This window comes from Panthera uncia, chromosome B1, assembly GCF_023721935.1.
Source record: "Panthera uncia isolate 11264 chromosome B1, Puncia_PCG_1.0, whole genome shotgun sequence".
NCBI lineage: Eukaryota > Metazoa > Chordata > Mammalia > Carnivora > Felidae > Panthera > Panthera uncia.
This window is the reverse complement of record NC_064811.1, coordinates 65653131-65674618: the sequence shown is the minus strand read 5'-3', so window position 1 is coordinate 65674618 and position 21488 is coordinate 65653131. Positions and strand designations below refer to the sequence as shown.

General features: G+C 40.1%; 1 protein-coding gene across 7 annotated transcripts in view; it reads left to right on the top strand.

Annotated features, from left to right (window-relative positions):
• Positions 1-21488, top strand: part of RASGEF1B (RasGEF domain family member 1B) — a 642507-nt gene that overhangs the window by 155084 nt on the left and 465935 nt on the right. For 2 of the 7 annotated variants that reach the window (XM_049630719.1, XM_049630720.1), the window contains exon 3: positions 97-190. The exons of 4 other annotated variants lie outside the window; for them this stretch is intronic. In XM_049630719.1, coding sequence (XP_049486676.1) covers positions 97-190 — 94 coding nt within the window. Of the gene's footprint in view, positions 1-96; positions 191-21488 lie in introns of those variants that run through there. One more of the 7 variants, XM_049630723.1, reaches the window with a different exon arrangement.

Genomic DNA, 21488 nt, shown 5'->3' with positions numbered 1-21488 from the left:
AAGGCCTAAATAGAATGAAAAGGCTGACCCTTCCCTAAGCAAGAGAGAATTCTTCCTGCCTAACTGCCTTTAAACTTGGCCTCCTCCTGCCTTTAGACTGGAACTGAAACATCAGCTCTTCTTGGACCTCGAAACTGCCACCCTTGGACTAGAACTAAACCATTGGCTCTCCAGTTTGCCAGCTCATGCTGTAGGTATTGGAACTTGTCAATGTCCATAATTGTGTAAGCCAATTCCTTAAAATAAGTTCCTGTGTGTGTGTGTGTGTGTGTGTGTGTATCTATATCCATAGCCCCTTTATCTTTATCTCCTATTGTATCTGTTTATCTGAAGAGCTCTAACTAAGACAGTAGGTCTGGGGAGGGACCTGAGATTCTGCATTTCTAACAAGTTTCTAGATAATGCTGATGCTCCCAGGCAGTGGACCACGTTTTGAGAAGCAAAGACAAGACTGTCACGCTCACCTTTCTATCCTGGGTCTCTAATACGGAGTAGGCACCCAGAACATTTCTTTTGACTATTTTGAATTAAGTTTTCTTACCAGGTGAAAGATTCTCTGAAAGGAAATTCAAGGAAATGGTGATAAGACGTGATTTTGAAAGCTGTAATTTCAACTTCAATGTAGTCTAAATTTGACCTAAATTAAGAGAAAAGAGAAAAGAAAATCAGAAAAATGACAAATTGTAAGAGCTAACATCTAGGAAATGGAAAGTAAGATTAATGAGACTGATTGGAACCAATGGAATCTATTAGTGGTTATGCATAGTAAAGATGAAATTAGTTTTAGCACTTGTGGTTTTAATAGCATAGATTTGAAACTACACACTGCCTGTGTATCTTAACATTATGTAAAATTTAGTTCCGTGCATTCATGCACCAAAAGTCATTATAATCATCTGCAAGGATGATAATGTATCCATGAAGTTTGAGCCTGATAACCCTGAGTAGTTTCATGGGTCATTATTTTCTGCTGTGGACATGGTGTAGCCCATTGGTGGTGTTTCCCTCTTGGAACTTTGCTCCTGAAGTTTGGTGACAGTATAGTCAGCTCAACAATTCAGAGTTTGATTTTTGTATGGTGAGTGTTGACAACATGTTTCATCATTGACTTTGTTTTTTCCTAGTAACTAAGGTATATCTACCAGATTCGTGAACCTGTGACTCCTTGGGTTAAAATAACCTCCAGAGGCACATACAAAAGAGAAGTGCTAAAACAACAGCAAAGGGAGACAGTAGGGGTAAGATATACAAATAGACATATACATACAGTCTAAGATGCTGTTGATTTATAAATATCGCTAATGTATGCACTGGTAAAATTTAAAAAAATACACTAAAACATATTATTATGTCATAATAATGTGACATTATTAGATTTTAATATGCATACCAATATCAGAGGTGTCAACATGTGAAAAATGCATATTTTAGGATTTCTGAAATACACACATGTATACATGTGTGTATGTATGGATATATAAATAAATGCACATACTTATTTATACACTTAGATATATAGGCAATATTAAAAGGTATGCCTCTAATATGTTGAAGACCAAACTCTAAATGGGAGGCTACAGATACTCTATGTAGAATGTACGGAAAATATGTTTCCTCTGAGCTAGAATATGAGACCACTAGTGATACTTTTAAGCCCGTTTGTTTGTTCGTTTGTTCATTCATTCATTCATTCATTCATTCATTTAAAGTAGGACCCATGCCCAATGTGGGGCTTGAACTCACAACCGTGAGATCAAGAATTGCATGTCCTACCACTGAGCCAGCCAAGTGCCCCTTAAGCTTATTTTAAATGTTGGGAATGATTGGAATAGAGTCCCTCTGTAATGTTCCTAGGGCTTAACTATTGCAAGCTTTAAAAATAATGCTTATTTTGCCCTGTGAAATTAAGGATCTCCAGTTAGTAAAGAGAATTATAATTCAAATAAAAGCTATTTGGTTATTCATATGAAATATATACTCTATGATATGTCTTCATGCTATCTTGAATTTTTTTCCCCAGACATTTTAGTACAGATCTGCTGCTTTTTAAAATCTTATTTGATCTGAGGTCTTGCTCTGATTGACCCTGTTAATCAAACCAAATTGCCAAGGCTTTCACTGGTGTGACCTTGGTTAAAATTGCAGGGCAAGTTCAGAATTGCTTCATACATACAGAACTCCCAAAAGTTCAATAATGATCTTTAGGGTATGTGGACTTTGTGACAAGTGGAATGGACTTTATGTGAGAAACAATTAAAATTGCATCAATACTCACTAATGTCTTGCATCGAGGGATCAGAATTGTGAAAAAGCTATGAACCCCAGGAGCATGATGGATATTGTAGGGCAACCACAGTTGTCATGGAAAAGCTAATGATCATTATTTTTCATGGATGAACCTTTCATACTGCCAATAAAGCCTTTCAAATGGGTGGACATGTGTCCCTCAGGGAACACATTTAGGCATTGCTAAAATCTGTTTTCTCTCTTCCCTCTCCCCAAAGTCCCTTTAAGAGATTGATTATTTAATCTTGAGCCTTGTTTTATTTCATGTTGATTTCTGTTGATATCTTACATTTGACTTAAGGCTAGCTTATTCACTGCTAAAGCAAGAGATAGAAGAGGATCATTAAGGAGCTACCAAGGTAGCAAGGCTACAGGTGTCAATAACTATAAAATCTCATTTCTTTTAGGACCATAGGCATTCTGCAAAATATTATTATGTAAAGTGCATTTTTTTTGTCTTGAAAAAAGAACCAACACTATTTCAATAATGATAGAGATGGGAGCTAACGGTGCTTGCAGTTAACAGTAATTGAGTGTCTCCTGTGAGCAGGGCACTGGCAACAATCCTATAAGGTAGATTCTGTTACTAGACTGGTTATACAGATGCAGACACTGAAGCACAGAGGTGTTTGATAACTTTTCTGAGTATCAGTCAAGGTCCTGGCAAGAAATACACTCAAACTGGGTAACTGGAGGAGAGTTTATTAAAAGGGTTATTTGCAAGAGTATTGGCAGGGTTTAGAGCAACCAACATAGAGTCAGCATTTCCACTCCTAGGACTGAGGGGATGGGGCCATGGAATAGTTCATGGATCCAAAGCTATATGAAGGGGGATTGCCTGAAAGGATCTGTGGATTTGGGGAGAGAGGTGTTGTTAGGCTCAAAGACTCCGCAGGAAGGGAGCTGGAGAATAGATACCCAACCTCACTCTCCTTCTGCTCTTGGATATCCTGCTGGTGCCTTCCATTGGCTGAATCCCACTGGGAACCAGAGGGCAAAAAAGCCCAATGATACAGCCCCAGTGGCCTAGACTTCTGGGGCACAGAGTTGGAAGGACTATCATCTAATTTCAACACCAGGGCTCCTAACTATTGCCTCGTGACTTCAGGTTGCCTTTCAGAATGAATCTAAGATTTAAAAAAAATCCGTAGAAATGTCTTAGCAGCCCCAAACATCATTTACTCATTCTTTATTATTCACTTAAAATTTCATTAAACTCTCTAGTATTACATAGTTCTGGAAGAACATCTTTCTTTCCCTGGATTGCATGAAGTTCAGATTTATCTTTGGCTCTCAATGACTATGTGTTTTGTTATTTCACTAACCCTGTGTGGAGTGTTCTTTTATTTTTGGAAACGATTCTCCAATAATTATTTTAGCTGAGAAGAGTAAGTTCTTATCTTAAAGTGATCTTTAAGCCAGGTAGATTTGGACGTATTTTGCAGTGTCAAGAAAGTATCTGTTTCTAAAAAAGACAAGAAAATTGCCTTTTAGTGTATGTGTCAAAAAGCCAAATTGTCTGGAGAAAATAATCCTCCTTGTGAACAGGCAGGTAAATGAATAAATGTTATCTATTTTTAAACTGAAATGTGGTTATTTCCATAGATACCTGATTCATAAGGATTAATTATATAGTTGTGTTTTCCAAAGCCATTTGAATTATATATAGCAATGGTATGATAAATTTCTAACTTCTTATTCAAATATTTCACATTTTTCTTTCTAAACTCATTGATGTGCAGTGCCTTAAATAAAAGTTAATAGATTCAGTTTTCCATTTTTATATTCACCTGCCACAAGATATATTTTGGAAATGTATTAGACTTTATCAGTTACAATGCTTTTTATTTTTCTATGGTTGAAAAAAGTATAATGAATACTTTTTATGTTAAGATGGGTTCATATTGTGATGGTGTTTTGACCAGAGCAAGGTATTCTTTGTAGGGAATAGGGAGCCTCAGGTTAATCAGGAGTCTACATCTGGTCGTGGGACATGTGGTAGTCACATTAAACTGGTGGCAGCCAGTTCAATGAATATTCTGCTTAATAGCAGTAATAACTAATAGTAATAACTAACTAGTAATAACTAGTTTCATAGTTGCACACGATTGCATAGGTATCTTCAGCCTGAACTAAAGGATAGATCACTTATATCTGGGAGTGTGATCAATCTGGATCTTTACCAGTGTTTGAGATGTCACAATTGTATATCAAGTATCAGGGAGTTGTTGTTTCTACCTCAGTAAATAATCAAGTTTTCCTACTCTTTTTGCTCGATGATCATTTGTTAGAACATTTGATGGGACAGAATGCACAGCAGCACTTAAAACCCTAAAGACCACATATCTGAATACCTTGACACAAATATTAAGAGAAGGACTATGATCAGACTTTGTAGTCTGCTTCTCAACCAGAAGTCCAGAATGCCCAGATTAAACCAAGAGATTAGATCCTATACCAAATATGAAGAGCCCACAGAACTGGGTGGGGTTATTATGCGCATTACCTATTTTCTTTGTTTGCTTCCTGGATTTTTTTAGTGCTATTAAAGATTCAAGAGAGGTCTGTGGCCATGTAAATACAAAATTCTTACTCTAGAATGGCACAAGTCCCTCTCCAGAGGCCAATATTATATTTCAGGTGGCTCTCTTCTGAACCACTCTGTCCAATTTGTTCTATACGCTTGGTACTATTGTTTAACTTTCCTGCAAATCTCTGAACCATGGCATCTAGGCTTCTTATTTTCATAGCTTCTTTTAAAGCATGATATGAAGACGGTTGAGAATAGAAGAAAGCAATCAAGCATAGGGGCACTTGTACCCCAATGTTTATAGCAGCACTCTCAACAATAGCCAAATTGTGGAAAGAGCCTAAATATCCATCAACTGATGAATGGATAAAGAAATTGTGGTTGGGGCGCCTGGGTGGCTCAGTCGCTTGAGCATCCGACTTCAGCTCAGGTCATGATCTCGCGGTCCGTGAGTTCGAGCCCTGCATCGGGCTCTGGGCTAATGGCTCAGAGCCTGGAGCCTGCTTCCGATTCTGTGTCTCCCTCTCTCTCTGCCCCTCCCCCGTTCTTGCTCTGTCTCTCTCTGTCTCAAAAATAAATAAATGTTAAAAAAAAAATAAATCGTGGTTTATATACACAATGGAGTACTACGTGGCAATGAGAAAGAATGAAATATGGCCCTTTGTAGCAACGTGGATGGAACTGGAGAGTGTGATGCTAAGTGAAATAAGCCATACAGAGAAAGACAGATGCCATATATTTTCACTCTTATGTGGATCCTGAGAAACTTAACAGAAACCCATGGGGGAGGGGAAGGAAAAAAAAAAAGAGGTTAGAGTGGGAGAGAGCCAAAGCATAAGAGACTCTTAAAAACTGAGAACAAATTGAGGGTTGATGGGGGGTGGGAGGGAGGGGAGGGTGGGTGATGAGTATTGAGGAGGGCACCTTTTGGGATGAGCACTGGGTGTTGTATGGAAACCAATTTGACAATAAATTTCATATATTGAAAAAAAAAGTTAAAAAAAAAAAAAGAAAGCAATCAAGAATTTCCCTGAGCAGTTATGATTTTAGTTCTTATATTAGGGCTCACTTTTTCTCCTTAGGCACAGTTTCTCCTAGAGCACAAACTGATGGGTCAGAATGGGCCTTGGGTGATGTTAGGGACAATCCTGAAAGCAAGCATTAGTTCATAAAAGTAAGATGTTCCTTTTGAGTTATGGGAAGTAGTCAGTAGGCTTTTCTTCCACAAATACAATACTAGTCTTTGGGGGCTGCACAATGATCTGATTTTGGCCAAGGTACTCCTAAAGAGTTACCAAATAGTATTGTAACATTTAAGTGCCACCCATAAGGTAGAGTTAAGCATCACACAGTGAAATTTGTAGTATCAAGGGAATTAGATAGGTCTGAAGCAAAATTAAAAAAAAAAAGCTAACATGTCATGTGTGTAAAATCTGTGAAAGGGAGACAGCTTCCAAATGCACACCAACTTAATAAACCACAACTATCTAAGCAGTGAATACATTCCCAGAAAATAAAATATTTTTTTCCCTTGAGAATTCATTTATGCTTTCAATTAATTTGGGGCTTTTTGAAATATGTCAGGCATTGCATATGTTGCAAAATAATTGTCTAAGACCTTGTTTTTCCTTTTTTATCATACTGGAAATAATTAGTATAGCCAGTGAACCCTACACCTAATGCAAGATCCCTCATGAGTATTTCTACTGCTTTGTGACTCTGATACTTGTTCCTTTCCCAATCCCCTTTGTGAACATCTGGTTGCCCAAGTAGTTCAGAATCCTGGAGAATACTTGTGTGGGTCTGCGCCCTGTGAAGCTGTATGGGTATTCATATACATGTTGCTCATTATTTGGGAAATGGAATTGATAGTAGGGGAGGTGTTAGAAGGTGGAGGAGGGACAGTAAAAGGACCGCCCCTCCCCCTGACTGAGAAGGCACTTTGAGACGAGTGAAGCAGCTGCTCCATACTGTTTACACAGTTTGTTCAGGGTAACTTACTGAGGGGCGGGGGGTGGATCGGCTGACAGTGATCTAGGTGCTATGCAGCTATTCTCTTCCCTGAAAAGTTCAGACCTTAATCCATAGCTTTTATAGATTGAGGGACAATGTGGTGAAGTCAAGGGTACGTTCTTTCCTAAAGTGGCACCATCTTTGTGCCAGAGGGAAGAAACTGTGTTATCTCTACCAGTCACGCAAAGTGGTGCCATCCTTGTGCCGGAGGGAAGCTCAGAGCAACTTTTCCATTTCCCAGTTAGCGTATACATTAACCTCCAAGGGGCTTGGAGCACATAGCCCTGAGTAAGGTTATTGCGCAGACATGAACAAGATGGAGGGCCAAAGATGGAGTGGGTGTTATCAGCTCTCCTACATTCCACCCCTGGCATCCTATGGCTCGTATAATCTTTACATGCCATTCTTCTGCAGGGACCCTCGAGCCAGATATCGGGAGATGACTTGTATCCCTATGCCACGAGCAGCAATATAAACAGCAGCATGAGATTAACATACTTATAAAGCAAGCAGCAATGTGTAGAACTATGGTTTCTCATTGACCCGGTAAAGAGGTCCTTTCTGTAGACCCAGCAGTCAGAACGATTGTTAATTTCAGGGTAAGACGTGGCCTATGACCGGAAGATGTTTTCTGACACCACAGGAAGGGACATCAGCAATGTGAGGCTAGGGGCAATAAGAGATGTTTTACAGGCAATAAATATGACAAAGATGAGGGTGCCTGGGTGGTTCAGTTGGTTAAGCGTCCGACTTCGGTTCAGGTCATGATCTCATGGTTTGTGAGTTCGAGCCCCACGTCAGGCACTCTGCTGTCAGCATAGAGCCTGCATCAGATTCTCTCTCTCTGTGTCTCTCTCTGCCCCTCTTCTGCTCACACACACTCTCTCTCTCAAAAATAAACAAACATTAAAAAAGTAATAAACTGAATCTATTGATTACCCACCACACACAAAAAATGTGACAAATATTCATTTAGCAACAACACGGTAGTGGTTTGGTCCCCATGAGCTAATACCACCCCTGGCTGTTCACCATTCCTCATTCTTGGATGATGGGGGCAATGGCCACTCTAGCTACTTCTTGCTGAAAAGGGGCACAGATCAGGATTTGAGGAACGAAACTGCCTTGCATCCAACCGCAGTTATTCCCTAGTACCAAGCTGAGACCCCATCCTTCTAGTGCTGGTGTTTTTAGAACTCTAATGTATAGTCTTAACAGCTTATTCCACATTTCATAATGAGGGGAATTACATCAGTTCAGTTGAACAGTTGTCTCATTTCAGGAGGCGGTCTTGCAGGAGGGTGCTCAGAGTCGGGTCTATGGTGTACAAGATATTAGGTAGAAAATTCAGGATCCTGCCTGGGTTTGTAGGTAAACAACATTCAAGGACAGTTAATCAGAACTAGAATCTAATACCCATAATAGTGTGTCACCAAAACAAATTTTTTTTTTCCTGTCTAAAGCCACTTTCATTTCCATCAAAAGTAGCCAAATTAAGACTAAGTTGGTTGTAAAACAAGTCCAATTTTAACAAGCTTGGCATAATTATTTACATAAGTGAAGCAAGAACAGTGACTGGCCATTTAGGCTTTTTTAAGTTTGCCTTGCTGGAACTTTTCATAACAAAGTTCAAATTGAGCTTTTAAGAGCCTTTGAAGGCTAGGTGCTAAGCCAAACACTTATCATCAGAGTCACTTAGAATACCTACAGATTTGGGTTACTTCCTCTCTTCTCAAGGTCCTCCAAATATCCTGAGGTTCCTGAGCCTGGCAGGAAGTGACCTTTGCTCCCCTGGTAAGCCTCCTGGGAACCCTGTAAGCAAGATACCAGGATGATTTTTTCCAAGGGGCTTCACTGGCCTCATAAAGTAAATCTTGGTTCCTTAAATCTGTCTTGTCATATCTGAGCCTATGTACATATGTCTCAAATGTAACATTCCAGTCAAAGCCTTGGTAATATAACCAGTGTTTTTAATGGTATCATGTTACAAGAAGAAGAGATTCTTATTGAACTTATGCAAATAACTATAACTGATTTCTCTTATGATGGAGTCTTTTGGTTTCATATAAGTCAGCCACCATAGCAGCTACTGTAGCAATGGGCTGATTAATCATAGGTGCAAGGATAGATACTTAAGTCCCATACCAGGCTGACTATGAGAAATGGTCTTTCATCCTCTGGTATCCCACAGCTGTAACACCCAAGCTGCTAAACTTTCTCAGTTCTTTTGTTTCCCCCACAGTTTTGGACAGGATATCTAGCAATTCCTTAGGCATTTTGGTGGCATCCTTACACTCAGACGCTGGTCCAAAATGCTCAAAAAACCTGGTCAAATCTCCCCACAGGGAGGTGGCTGACCAGCTGGGGATTTCCTCCATAGACAATGGGCTTCCCTCTACGGACAATGGGATTTCTCCTGAGGATGGTGAGCTTTCCCCTAACACGGTTCTTTTACCCATGCTTGTTTCATTTTTGGTCTCCTGGCTGGCTCACCAGTTGTTAGAAGGTGGAGGAGGGATAGTAAAGTATCCTCTAGATTAAGAAGGCACTTTAACACTGAAAAACAAAGCAAGCTACTCCATACTATACACTCCATACACAGAGTGTTATTCAGGGTAACTCACTGATGAGAGGGATCAGGCAGATAATGATCTAGGGACTATACAGCAGTGTCTCTGCAAAGTCTGGACTTTCAGCCTCAGCTTTTATAGATCTAGGGGCATTATGGTGATGTCAAAAGGTAGTTATCTGAAACGATGCCATCTGTGTGTTGGAGGGAAGCTCACAACAATCCTTCCTGCATTCTGGTTAGGGCATACACTAACCTCCAAGGGTCCTGGAACACATAGCCCTGAGGGAGGAGGTCATTGCATGGACACAAACAAGGTGGGGGGCCAAAGATGGAGTCAGTGTTGTCAGCACTCCTACAGGAGGGCAAAGAGAGATCAAGTGAAGAACATGGGAAGATCTAAGATGTTTTCACAATGCAGCATTGAATCGTAGAAAGGAAACTAAGGCCTTGGGACAGCAATTCTGTTTTTTAGGACATAGCTCACATAAAGCAGTCTTTGACCTACCTAAGAGTATTTGGCTATATTTTGATGTGGTCTTAGATGAAAGTATCTTGGGTTGAGTTATAGCTAGAGAACCTTGTGGACTTAAGAGTTGGCTGAAGGAATATCACGAGGACATATGAAGATTACCTCTTAGCCAACAGTGGTCATTTCTTGTCTACTTGCTCTGTGCCAGGAAATGTGCTAAGTGATTATGGCATTTTCTCCTTTAACCCTTATAACAATCCTATGAAATGGCTCTTAATAGTAGTCTTATTTTACAGATGAAAAAATTAAGGCTGAAAACTTAGAAGCTGAGCTTGGAAAGCTTAGGTAGCATGTTCAAGGATGTACAAACAGAAATACGGTAATGCTCATGTTTGAAGACAGGTTTCTCTGACTCAGTAAGGTATTTTAATACAATAACAATTTAAGCATGTAAGTAATTGCGGGAGAAGCCTCTATGAGACCTGAAAGTGAATGTCAGTAGTTTTGCGCGGTAGGGGTGCCTTGGTGGCTCAGTCGGTTAAGTGTCCAACTCGTAATTTCAGCTCAGGTCATGATCTCATGGTTCTTGAGATCAAGCCCCACATTGGGATCTGTGCTGAGAGCATGGAACCTGCTTGGGATTCTCTCTCCGCCCCCCCCCCCCCTTTCTTTTTGCCCCTTCCCTACTCATTCTCTCTCTTTCTCTCTCACTCTCAAAATGAACAAATAAACCCTAAAAAGTAATTTGGCATGTTCGATAGGGTCCCTAAGCTCCTAGCATGTTTGCAGTGGTGTTGGAGAAGTACCAAGTGGGTCTTCTGGGAAAGGGAGGTTTTAAATACATAATTGGGGAATTTTCATTTAGTGGCTAAAATTCCTCTGGGAGTCCTTTGAAGAGCTGATGTCTAAATGGAGAACAATGAAGGACAGTTGTGACCCCAAAGCCAAGTCAAAGTATTTTTAATCTAGGAAAAGTAGAATCCTCTCTTAGACCTTTGGAATAGATCAACAAGCAGAATTTGTAGGAAGTGAGAGGCATTTATCAGTCCTCAGAAACTGCAGGTAGGTGGGAGTGGAGGTCTCCTGATACTGAGGCTTATGGTTGGAGAAACCCAAATTGAAGTTTTTTAAGTGTAGGTCACAGAGCAGGGTTTGTATTTCAGACCATAAGGAATCTATTATACTTTGGGAGTCTCCCAGCCCTTCTTCTGAAGTATATAGGGATGACTCTGACTTAGGGAAAGACCCTCTTGTGAAGAACATGGGGTTGTTGTTACTAGAAACTTTGGGAGTCTACACTTCCTGTATATTTCTATCATCTTGAGAGTTAGGAGGGGAAATCAAAGCAATGGGAGTGCTACCAGTCATAGCATTTCATGTCATCTGTCATTTTAAGGAAACATAGGTTTTATCATTTGGGATTCATCTTATATTCTCCAACTAATTAAACAGGAAAATTAGAAGATCAGTATCTACATTCCAAAGAATCCTGTAATTTAAAGAAAAAATTCACAGTACAATTTTTTTACATAGAGTTACTCCCTGGGCATTAAAGTACACATTTATACGGCATTAATTAATTCAAAATGATTAGGGAGAAAGGAACATAGATGTGAAGAGTTCGGAGCCACTATCAATTGGAGATCAGTCAGAAATAAAGATACATATCTCTAAGGCAAAATATGAGTCAAGAGGAAAGCTGGATTTTATTTACAGACATTCTATTCACTGGCATAGCTTCTTAAGCATACTTGTGCTGGTTTTGTATAATGCTGTTGCTGACCACCTCTATTCATCTTGGTGTTTCTATATGGCTGATTCCACAAACTGTTGTCAAGAATAGGAAGTCAGCTTTCAGTGACCATACTATAAGGATCCCTTTCTTGAATAGAAAGGCTTGCCCCTAAGATAGTCATAGATCAGTTATATTTTTTTATAATTTCAAATCAGCATTCAGTATTGACAACCTGTGTCGTAGAAAAATAATGGTGCCCTGCTTATATATAATCTCTGTTTGTGAAATCTCTGCATAGGATTCTGTATAGACAAGTGCAGCGTTGTGTCTGGAACTTTGTATTTCTTGTATTTTATTCATTTATAAATAATACAAAGGCTATCCAGGATCTTATTTCTTTTTATCACAACCATCCTTCTTTAGACCAGTATAATATATGACTGTGGAAAGAGAAATGGAATTAGTCCCCACATTTTTGAACCCCCTTTGCTTATTAAGTGTCACAAAATAAGACATGAAAAACAAAAGAAACATGAAGGTAGAAATGCTTTTAACTGAAAAATAGGTGAAATAACTAAACATTAAGGTAAGTACTCATTGATTTACCAAATATTACATTCAAAAGGCAATCTGCCTGCTTGACTTCTCTCCTGAGATGCCTCACAAACTTTTCAAAAGTCTGTATTCTAAATGGAGCTCTACATTTTCTTCTCTGAACCTGTCCCCCTCCCCCCCCCATCTCCAGTTTCCCCAATTTCCACAAGTGTTCAGGCTGGAACTCTATGAATTGCTCCTGATACACCTCACACTCATTTTACAAGCAAGTTCTGTTGACACATACGTACAAGCAAGTGATTCTGAAATGTCTTTAGTCCATCTGCTTTATCCACAGACATGGCCATTTTCTTTCTTTCTTTTTTTTTTTTTTTAATGTTTATTTATTTTGGAGAGACAGAGCACAAGTAGGGGAGGGGCAGAGAGAAAGAGAGGGAGACACAGAATCTGAAGCAGGCTCCAGGCTCCTTGCTGTCAGTGCAGAGCCTGATGCGGGGTTCAAACCCATGAACCATGAGATCATGACGTGGGCCAAAGTCAGACACTTAAGCAACCAAGCCACCCAGGTGCCCCCATTGCCATTTTCTTAGTACAAGACATTCTTTTGTTCACCTGAACTACTGTATTAGTATGCTAACTGGCCTCTTGTCTTTAGCTTGTGTATCCTCCTATTATCCACCCAGAGATAGGAAGGATTTAAAAAAAACCATCAGACCATTTTTGCTCCCTGGTTATAATTCATCAGTACCTTCCCATTGTACTTGGAGCAAAATCTAAAATCCATATAAAGTCTACACAAAGGGCTACAAAGTCTTGTATGATATGCCTTCTGCCTCCTTCTTCAACCACGCGGTTTCTGTTCTTTAGCCAGCACTGATCTGTTTGTTGAACACATTGTGTACTCTCTGCCATAGGACTCTGCTGCACCTCTGAGTGCCCAGTATTCACATAGCTCTCCCATTTTCCATCCTGTAGGTCTTGGCTCAAATGTCACTTCTTCATAGGGTCCTTGCCTCATAGGTTTCTCTTGTTATTTTCTTTCTGAGTTTCTTATTTCATTTATAATACATAATACAAATTTGTAATTATTGTTTATCTGTTTGCTTATGTATTTCTTTCTTCCCATTCCATATGTAAACTCCATAGAACAGAGACAATTACTTGTAAACAAGTTCCTTGCCCAGGTCTTGCACACAGTAGGTAACCAGTAAGTAGTTGTTGAGAGAATCATCTTAGAATTCACTGCCCCACAGAAAATTTGAAAATAATAGTTGATTTCCCAGGCACCCCATAAAAGTTTACTTATTTCAAGGATGCAATTTATCCATGGCTCTGGGATTAGCAGCCTGAGTTATGGGTTCTATGGATTCATAGCAGGGGCTATGCAGTGGGATTCAGGAAAAGGAGAAGGAATGATTTGCTCTCACTTTCTTACATACAGATTTAGCTGTAAGCTCAGTTATGAAACTGAGAAAGTTTGTCTTCAGCATCTTTATACTTCCTTTCCTGAAGACTTTATTTCAGCTGCTGTAAGGGGCAGAAATCCATTCAGGAAAGGCCAAGAAAGAGGAGATTAGATAGTGGGTAACCAAGGATAGGAACTCGATCTCACAGAAATAGGAACTGGGAAGCCAGTGAGACATACAAAATATCCCCAAATGGCATGATTGACAAAGTAAGAAGAGAACAAGGGGAGAGTAGAGGTAGAGGCCAAGGGAAGAGATTCAGGAGAACAGAGATGTTAGTGTCAGGAGCTGCAGAATGGTCAGGTAAATGAGGACTGCAATTTGGCATTTAAGAAGATCATGATGACTGGGGTATAGAGCAAGGTGGCAGTTGGTGGGGGGGGGGGTCTGAGATACAGAGTAGTAGGCAGTTACCTCCCAATTTCACCTAGAGCTGATCCTGCACAAAGGAGTCTCATTTAGGTCTGTTTGAATACTTTGTTAGCAGCTCTTGGAAAGGGTTTGTTGAAGAAGGAGGTTGAAGCTCTTGGCTTAAATGAAGGTTCTGGATTATTTATGGATTTAATTTATCCCTGTGATCCATGTCCCCAGTTGACACAGACTATTAAGAGCTAGCTGCATTCTTTTCTCCTTGAAAAAGTAGGAAGAATATTTAATCATAACTGCGTTGCACTAATACAGATTTTAATAAAACTGGGCTGAGCTAGGACTGGGAAATTGCATAAGTGATTGGAGAGCGAACGTTCCTCTGGGTGCACTCTGTGCACTGGCATAATTCTTAGGATTGAAATACAGTATTTAATCCAAAGAGAACACAGCGTTTTCATAAATGCAGTTTAAAGTGCATGTGAACACATGCAGCACACATGAACAGAATATTCTGGGAATTTTAAGCCTCCCTATAACTTGGGTAAAACTTAAAAGCACATCTGTGATGAATTTGATAGCATGTTCATTTAAATTAGTTTACTTTCTGTGGAAATCAAGGTAACGACTATTGACTGAACCCCTCCACCCCTTGTACATACTCAGTCTTTCTTTGAGTGTAAGAGAGAGGGCCTGAAGAATTATTGCCATCTGGAGCTTAGAGATCATCTTGTACAGCTTCTCCATTTTGCAGTGAAGCAACCGGGGGGATGGCTAACAGAGGAGAAATGACTTGTCCAAGGTGCCTAACTGTTTTAATGCCAGAGCTAGGAAAAGAACTGAGTTTAGGGTACTTGCTATAGGGCAGAAACCACATTACTACTAATGTTAGCAATAAAAAAGCGCAATCCTACCAACTCTTCTAACTCCTCTCTAGATAAATATCTCTAACCCTGCCGGAGTTTTCTTTCCAAAAAGAAATCCAATTATGCAATTCCTACTTATGTAAAAGTCTTTAATGGCTCCCCACTGCCTATGGGGCAAGGTCCACACTCTTTTGAATAATAGCCAGAACCCTACCTATTTCTATGGTCCAATGTAACTACCTCCTGCCCTTCAAGCTCTGCCTTTCAGACTTAGCATCCATGTGCGGTCACAGAATCATAGCCTCATACTTTTTCACAGTCTCTGCCTGAGATTCTTAACCTTCTTCCAGTGCTTCACATTGCCTGTTTATCTTCCAGACTCAGCCTAAGCACCACTACCTCCCAGGAGCCTTCCCACACCTTCTCCCTTTGTGTTCCCTTTCTACGATTTTGCATTTCTGTTAGAATACATGCCACATGGACATTATTTACTTGTATGTATGACCATTGCACTAGGGAATCCTTGAGTTCAGAGAGAATATCTTACCATGTTTACATTCTGAGTGCCCAATGCCTGGAATGTCTAGGTGCTCAGTAAATGCTTATGGAATTGAATCAAACAACAGCAACAACACATTCAGATAGTTGTGACCCCCTAGTAGAAAATTTAGGTAAGATTATCTGTGAGCCCTTACATTTGAAACTGCCCTACTTTGTCCACCTCTTCCATCTATTGTCTATAACCTTACAGAGAATTTGGTTGAGTTGCTGTTCCCCAGGGATACTGTCTGCGTTTATTGCTTCCCCATGCCCTGGTAAGTGGCATTGACCCTGCTTGGCAAGCCCATCCTCCTTGTTTATTTAGAAGTTACTGACTACCTGTATGTCTGATATTGTACTGGTCTTTTTACCTGTCCAAGTAGGACTCTACTATTCAGGCTATCCAAGTCTTACACTTGTGTCTTCTGACCAATGGTCTCAGCCCTCTTTACTATGTTAGCACTTCCTATAGGTACTGTGTATTTGACATGTGATAATATGTACTACCTTCTTTGGTTTTTTCATTCCGGGCATATTGACCTACCCAACTAAAATATGACTCTTGAAGGTAAGAACTGTATCTTCAGCTCCTAATTTTATGAATCACCTTGGTAGTTGTTGGCCAATGGTTGAAAGGACTAAGGGAACTATTTTCTAGTGAAACTCTAATTTTTTTCAATGTAGCTTTTATTTTATATTTTAAGTATTTTGCTTGAATGTTTCTTTTGCTACATAGATTCCAGCAAAGGATAGTCTAGTATCGGTCAGTATTTTTTCATCGAGTACCCAGCACTCTCTAAGATCTATTTTTATTGAGATGTAATTGATAAATTACATTGTATTTGTTTCAGGTGTACGACAATGATTTGATATTTGTATATATTATGAAATAATCACTGCAGTAAGTCTAGTTAATATATATCACCATACATGGTTACAAAATTTTTTTCTTATGATGAAAACTTTCAGTGAATAAGTGCCTACTATGTGTTTTCTACTCTCTAAGCAACTTTCAAATCTGCAATATAGTATTATTAACTATAGGCATTATGCTGTCCACTACATCCCCATGAATTATTTATTTTATAGTTGGAAGTTTATACTTCTTCTTTTTTTTTCTTTCTTCTTTTTTAAAAGTTTATTTATTTTGAGAGAGAATGTGAGTGTGCACAGGGGATGGGCAGAGAGAGAGGGAGAGAGAATCCTGAGCAAGCTCTATGCCATCAGCACAGAGCCTGACATGGGGCTTGAACTCATGAACCCTGAGGTCATGACCTGAGCCGAAATCAAGAGTCAGACGCTTGGGGTGCCTGGGTGGCTCAGTCTGTTAAGTGTCTGATTTCAGCTCAGGTCATGATCTCGTGGTCCGTGAGTTTCAGCCCTGGGTCAAGCTCTGTGCTGACAACTCAGAGCCTAGAGCCTGCTTCAGATTCTGTCTCCCCCTCTTTCTCTGCTCCTCCCCTGCTTGCATGCTTGCACTCTCTCTCTCTCAAAAACAAACAGACATTAAAATAATAATAACAATAATAATAATAATAATAATAATAATAAAAAGCCAGACGCTTAACCAACTGAGCCACCCAGGTACTCTGGAAGTTTATACTTTTGAACCACCTTCACCCGTTCCCCCCACAGACTGCGGCAACCACTAATCTCTTCTCTGTATCTGTGAGCTCGGGCTTTTATTTTGTTTTGTTTCCTTTTGTTTAGATTCCACATATACTAGTGAGAATATTTAGTGAGGCAAATAGTATTTGTCTTTCTGTGTATGGCTTCTTTCACTTAGCATTATACTCCCAAGGTCCATCCCTGTTATTGCAAATGTCGGGGTTTCCTTCTTTTTTATGGCTGAATCATATTACGTGTGTGTGTGTGTGTGTGTGTGTGTGTGTGTGTGTATGTATGTATGCATAACACATGCACACCACATTTTCTTTATTCATTTAGACCCTATGATTTTGCTACTGGAATCACCTGAGTGTGTTTGTGATGATGCTATGCAAGAAGGCAGGTCCGGATGGCTGTGGTCAGGGATTCTGGAATTGAAGAGTGACTTTTGGAAGCATAATTGTCTGAGTTCATTAAAAGTAAATCTCCCAGATGGGAAGACTAGATCATGTAAAGATTTCCTCAAAGTGCAGTGATTTATAGAATTAATACAATAGCAATTAAAATCTGGGATAGAGAGAAGAGTTTATCTGAGAGAATAAATAAAATTTACAAAGGAGTTTCTTTTTTTTTTTATTAAAAAAAATTTTTTTTAACGTTTATTTATTTTTGAGGCAGAGAGAGACAGAGCATGAACGGGGGAGGGTCAGAGAGAGACGGAGACACAGAATCTGAAACAGGCTCCAGGCTCTGAGTAGTCAGTACAGAGCCCGACGTGAGGCTCAAACTCACGGACAGTGAGATTGCGACCTGAGCCAAAGTCGGATGCTTAACCGACTGAGCCACCCAGGGGCCCATGGAGTTTCAATAAAAGTGTATTTGAGAGGCTATTTCTATCAGATTTTAAAGCAAAAAAAGTTGTAATAATTAAAATATTTTAGTACTCATCCACAGATTGGAAAATAAATTACTATTTTGTTGATTTGATGTCTGTGTGTATGTTTCATATAATGTATATGTAAAAAATGCCTATAACCAGTACCACCCTGCTCCTAGTCTTTCTTGGAGCTAGCAGTGGAAAAAGCCTTGCATATGCCTTTCCTTCTCCCCTTCCCAGAGGCAGTAGGAAAAGAAACTGGATTATCCCAAAATAAAAGCATTGGGAAGTGTGTCACAAAACCATGGCCCTTTCACATAAAAAAATTTTAACTATATGATTCCAGAGATAACATAAAAACAGTGGAAAGGGCCAGATTTTTTTCCCTGTAAATATTGTTGAAATGACCAAGTAGCAATTGGGAGGGAAAATCAGTGCAAACCATCTAATAAGATAAATACCAAATGAAACACATAAAAATAGAACCATAGTCCAGCATGAAGAAAGTGATTTCAAGAGTTATCAAACTCTAGAAGGGATATATATTTTACAAGCTTGGGGTTTAGGCAGGGGCTTAATGGTGACTTCATAGCACATAGAGGCCTGTAGTAATTGTACTGACTCTGTCCAGCACCGTGTCCCTAACAGCATCTGGCACATAGTAGGTTCAGTAAAAGCTTGCAGAATGTGGGTGTGCATGGATGTTTGAGGCAATGTGTAGACCCTTCCATCTGATAAAGTGTGAGAGTTCTCTGTGTGCTTGTTCTCGTCTTGGCTCTCTGAACCCTGAAGAGAGGAGATGAAAAGACCCCACAGGGCCATCAGGCACCACTTCTGCTGCTTGAGGGCTGTGCTGTTCTTGTTCAGTGGGATGAAGGTGCAGACAAGGAGGAGATCCTGGAACCATAGAGAAAAAATAAAGCTCTCTCAAGGATATAGGATAGGGAGTGGGTTGAGGGGGAGACTTAGTGAATTTCTAAATGCTCTTTAAGTGATCTCAATCCTCTTCCTCTTTTGTGGCGGCAAATAAAATGATTGCCTCTCCTGCATCATGTCTTTCTCTATGTACAAAATAGCTAATAGAGGGCTGCAAACTGAAAAAAGAGTTCCTTCTTCTGGATTTTTGTTGGTTTTATAACTGCTTGAATACAGGGATCAATAAATAGACTCGTTGCACTATAGTAACGCCTTGTTTACTTGTCTGAGTTCCTTCCAGAAGGCAGGCCTTTGTCTGTTTGATTCACCAGTGTATCCTCTGCACTAAGCTTATGCCTATTTTAGAGTAGAAACTTGAAAATGTGTGTCAAATGAATGAATAAGGGCCTACTGTGTGCCTTCAGAGAGCTGTAAGTGAAGACCTGTAAGACACAGCCTTTGCCTTGGAATTTATCATGTAAAAATATCTGGTCTTTATTAGTGTTTTCCTTGGGGCGCTGTGTTTTCAAGGAATGCTCAGTGTGTGAATTCTACACCTTAATTAGCTTTGGAGACATACGGATCCAGAATACATTATAATCATTTGTCTCGGCCTTATTCGTGCACTGGGTTCATCATTGTTTTATTTTGAGCACAGCTCCTTCTTCCCCTCTCTACTGTAGAGTTATTAATAGTAATCGGAGCTTCCCGGTGTCAGTCAGCGGCATGCTGAAAGGGATGTTCAAAAGAGATAGGAAGGATTCATCTCCCAAGTAATTTGTATGCCAGGGAGTACCACTCCTTAGAAATCCTGTTCTCTGTAGCTGACACGGTTCACGAGAGGGCTGGCGTGGAGCAGTGAGCCACGGCAACCAGAGTAGACAGGGAAAAACTGGAGCCTAGAGCTAAAGCCCTCCCCTATCCCGGGGCTGAACAGGTGCTAAGGGGGGTTGCCTGGTAGAGGCACCAGCTGGCTGTGGGAAGAAAGAACAAGGCAGATCGGCGGACCAGGGAACCCAAGTGATCACAGGGCGGTCCTAGCAGAGGCTCTGAATGTAGAAAGCAGATAGCAAAGCATATGGGAGATGATTAAGTGGAGTGGTTGAGAAGGGCAGCTTTTGAAAGCAACCCAAGTGTCTCTCAGTGGATGAATGGATAAGCAAAATGTGGTGCGTACATACCGTGGACTATTATTCAACCTTAGAGAGGGAGAAAATCCTCATATGTGCCACAGCATAGATGAACCTCGAGGACATCATGGTAATGAAATAAGGTGGTAACAAAAAGACAAATACTGTATGATTCCACTTACTTGAGGTTCCTCAATTAGTCAAATTCAGAGACAGAAAGTAGAATTGTGGCTGCCAGCGGCTAGGGGAGTTGGGGAATGGGGAACTGTTTAATGGGTGCAGAGTTTCAGATTTGCAAGATGACAAAGTTCTGGAGATTGGTTGAACGATATTGTGAATGCAGTTAACATTATTGAACTGTACACTTAAAAATGGGTGGTACGGTAAATTTTATGTTATATGTATTTTACCATAACTGAAAACTTAAAAAAAATCAGAGATAAAATAAAGAAAACAAGAAAGGGGTCTTTGAACACAAACTGAGTCCAAATCCTGGCACAGACACTGACTAGATGAGTGCCTTTGGGCAAATCAGGTAACTTCTTTGGGCTTTGGTTTTCTTTTTAATATAGGGGTGACAGTTATAGTACCTATTCTTTCGGCTTCTTGCGAGGATTAAATGAGATACCGTATGTAAAGTCCATGGCACTTAAAAGAGTGCAATGGTGTTCGTTTTCACCATGATTATCAGGAGAATGTGTAACAGTTCAAGTATATAAGCAGGTGGTTTGCTTTAGGATGTCTGTGAGCATTCTATGGGCATGGAGTTCCAGATTCAGATTGAGGGACATGACTTCAGTTTGTAGTGTGACCTATAAAAAGCAAGGTATAGCCCCATGCCAGGGTCAACAAATACTTATGGAGTACATACTAGCGGCCAGGTGCTGCTTGAAGGGTAGGGAGACAATAACGTGATCTCACTCACAGTATGGTGGGTATGTTGTCAAGTTTTTAAGGTGAAAATCCAGTTATTTTATCTGGATACATGATAGGCACTTAGTATTAGGTATATTACAGAAGCCTGGTCAGTTAATAGAATTATGGCACCGCAAGACAAGGATTGGATTTACAACTAGAGTAACTTTACGTATTGAGATTTTTCCATTTGCCAGTGACAGAAATCGCAAGTCAACATAGCTTGAGCACAAATTTTAACGTACTGCTTTACAAATGGAAAATCTGGTAGTATACCTGACTTCAGGCGTGGCTGGACCCAGGTGTTCTAATGATGTTGGAAATCTATCTCTTAGCGAGTCTTCACTCTGCTTTTCCCTGTATTGGCGTCATCCTTAGGCAGTTCATCATGATGGTGGTAACACAGCCAGTAATGCTGCTTGGTTTCTATTCTGTCAACTTAACCCTCCTGTTCTTCCTCTTTCTTTTCCTTTTCTTTTTCCCTTTTTTTCTTCTCTCTTCTGAACTATTCCATCCAAAAAGCCATTAAGTGGGACTGAGCAAGCTAAGAGTCTTTGCTGGGGGGCAGGGGTGGGAAGCTGTGGTGGCACAGAGCAGGGTGTTCGAGCCCAGCAGGGGTGAGAAGGGTGCCCACATGGGAGTGAT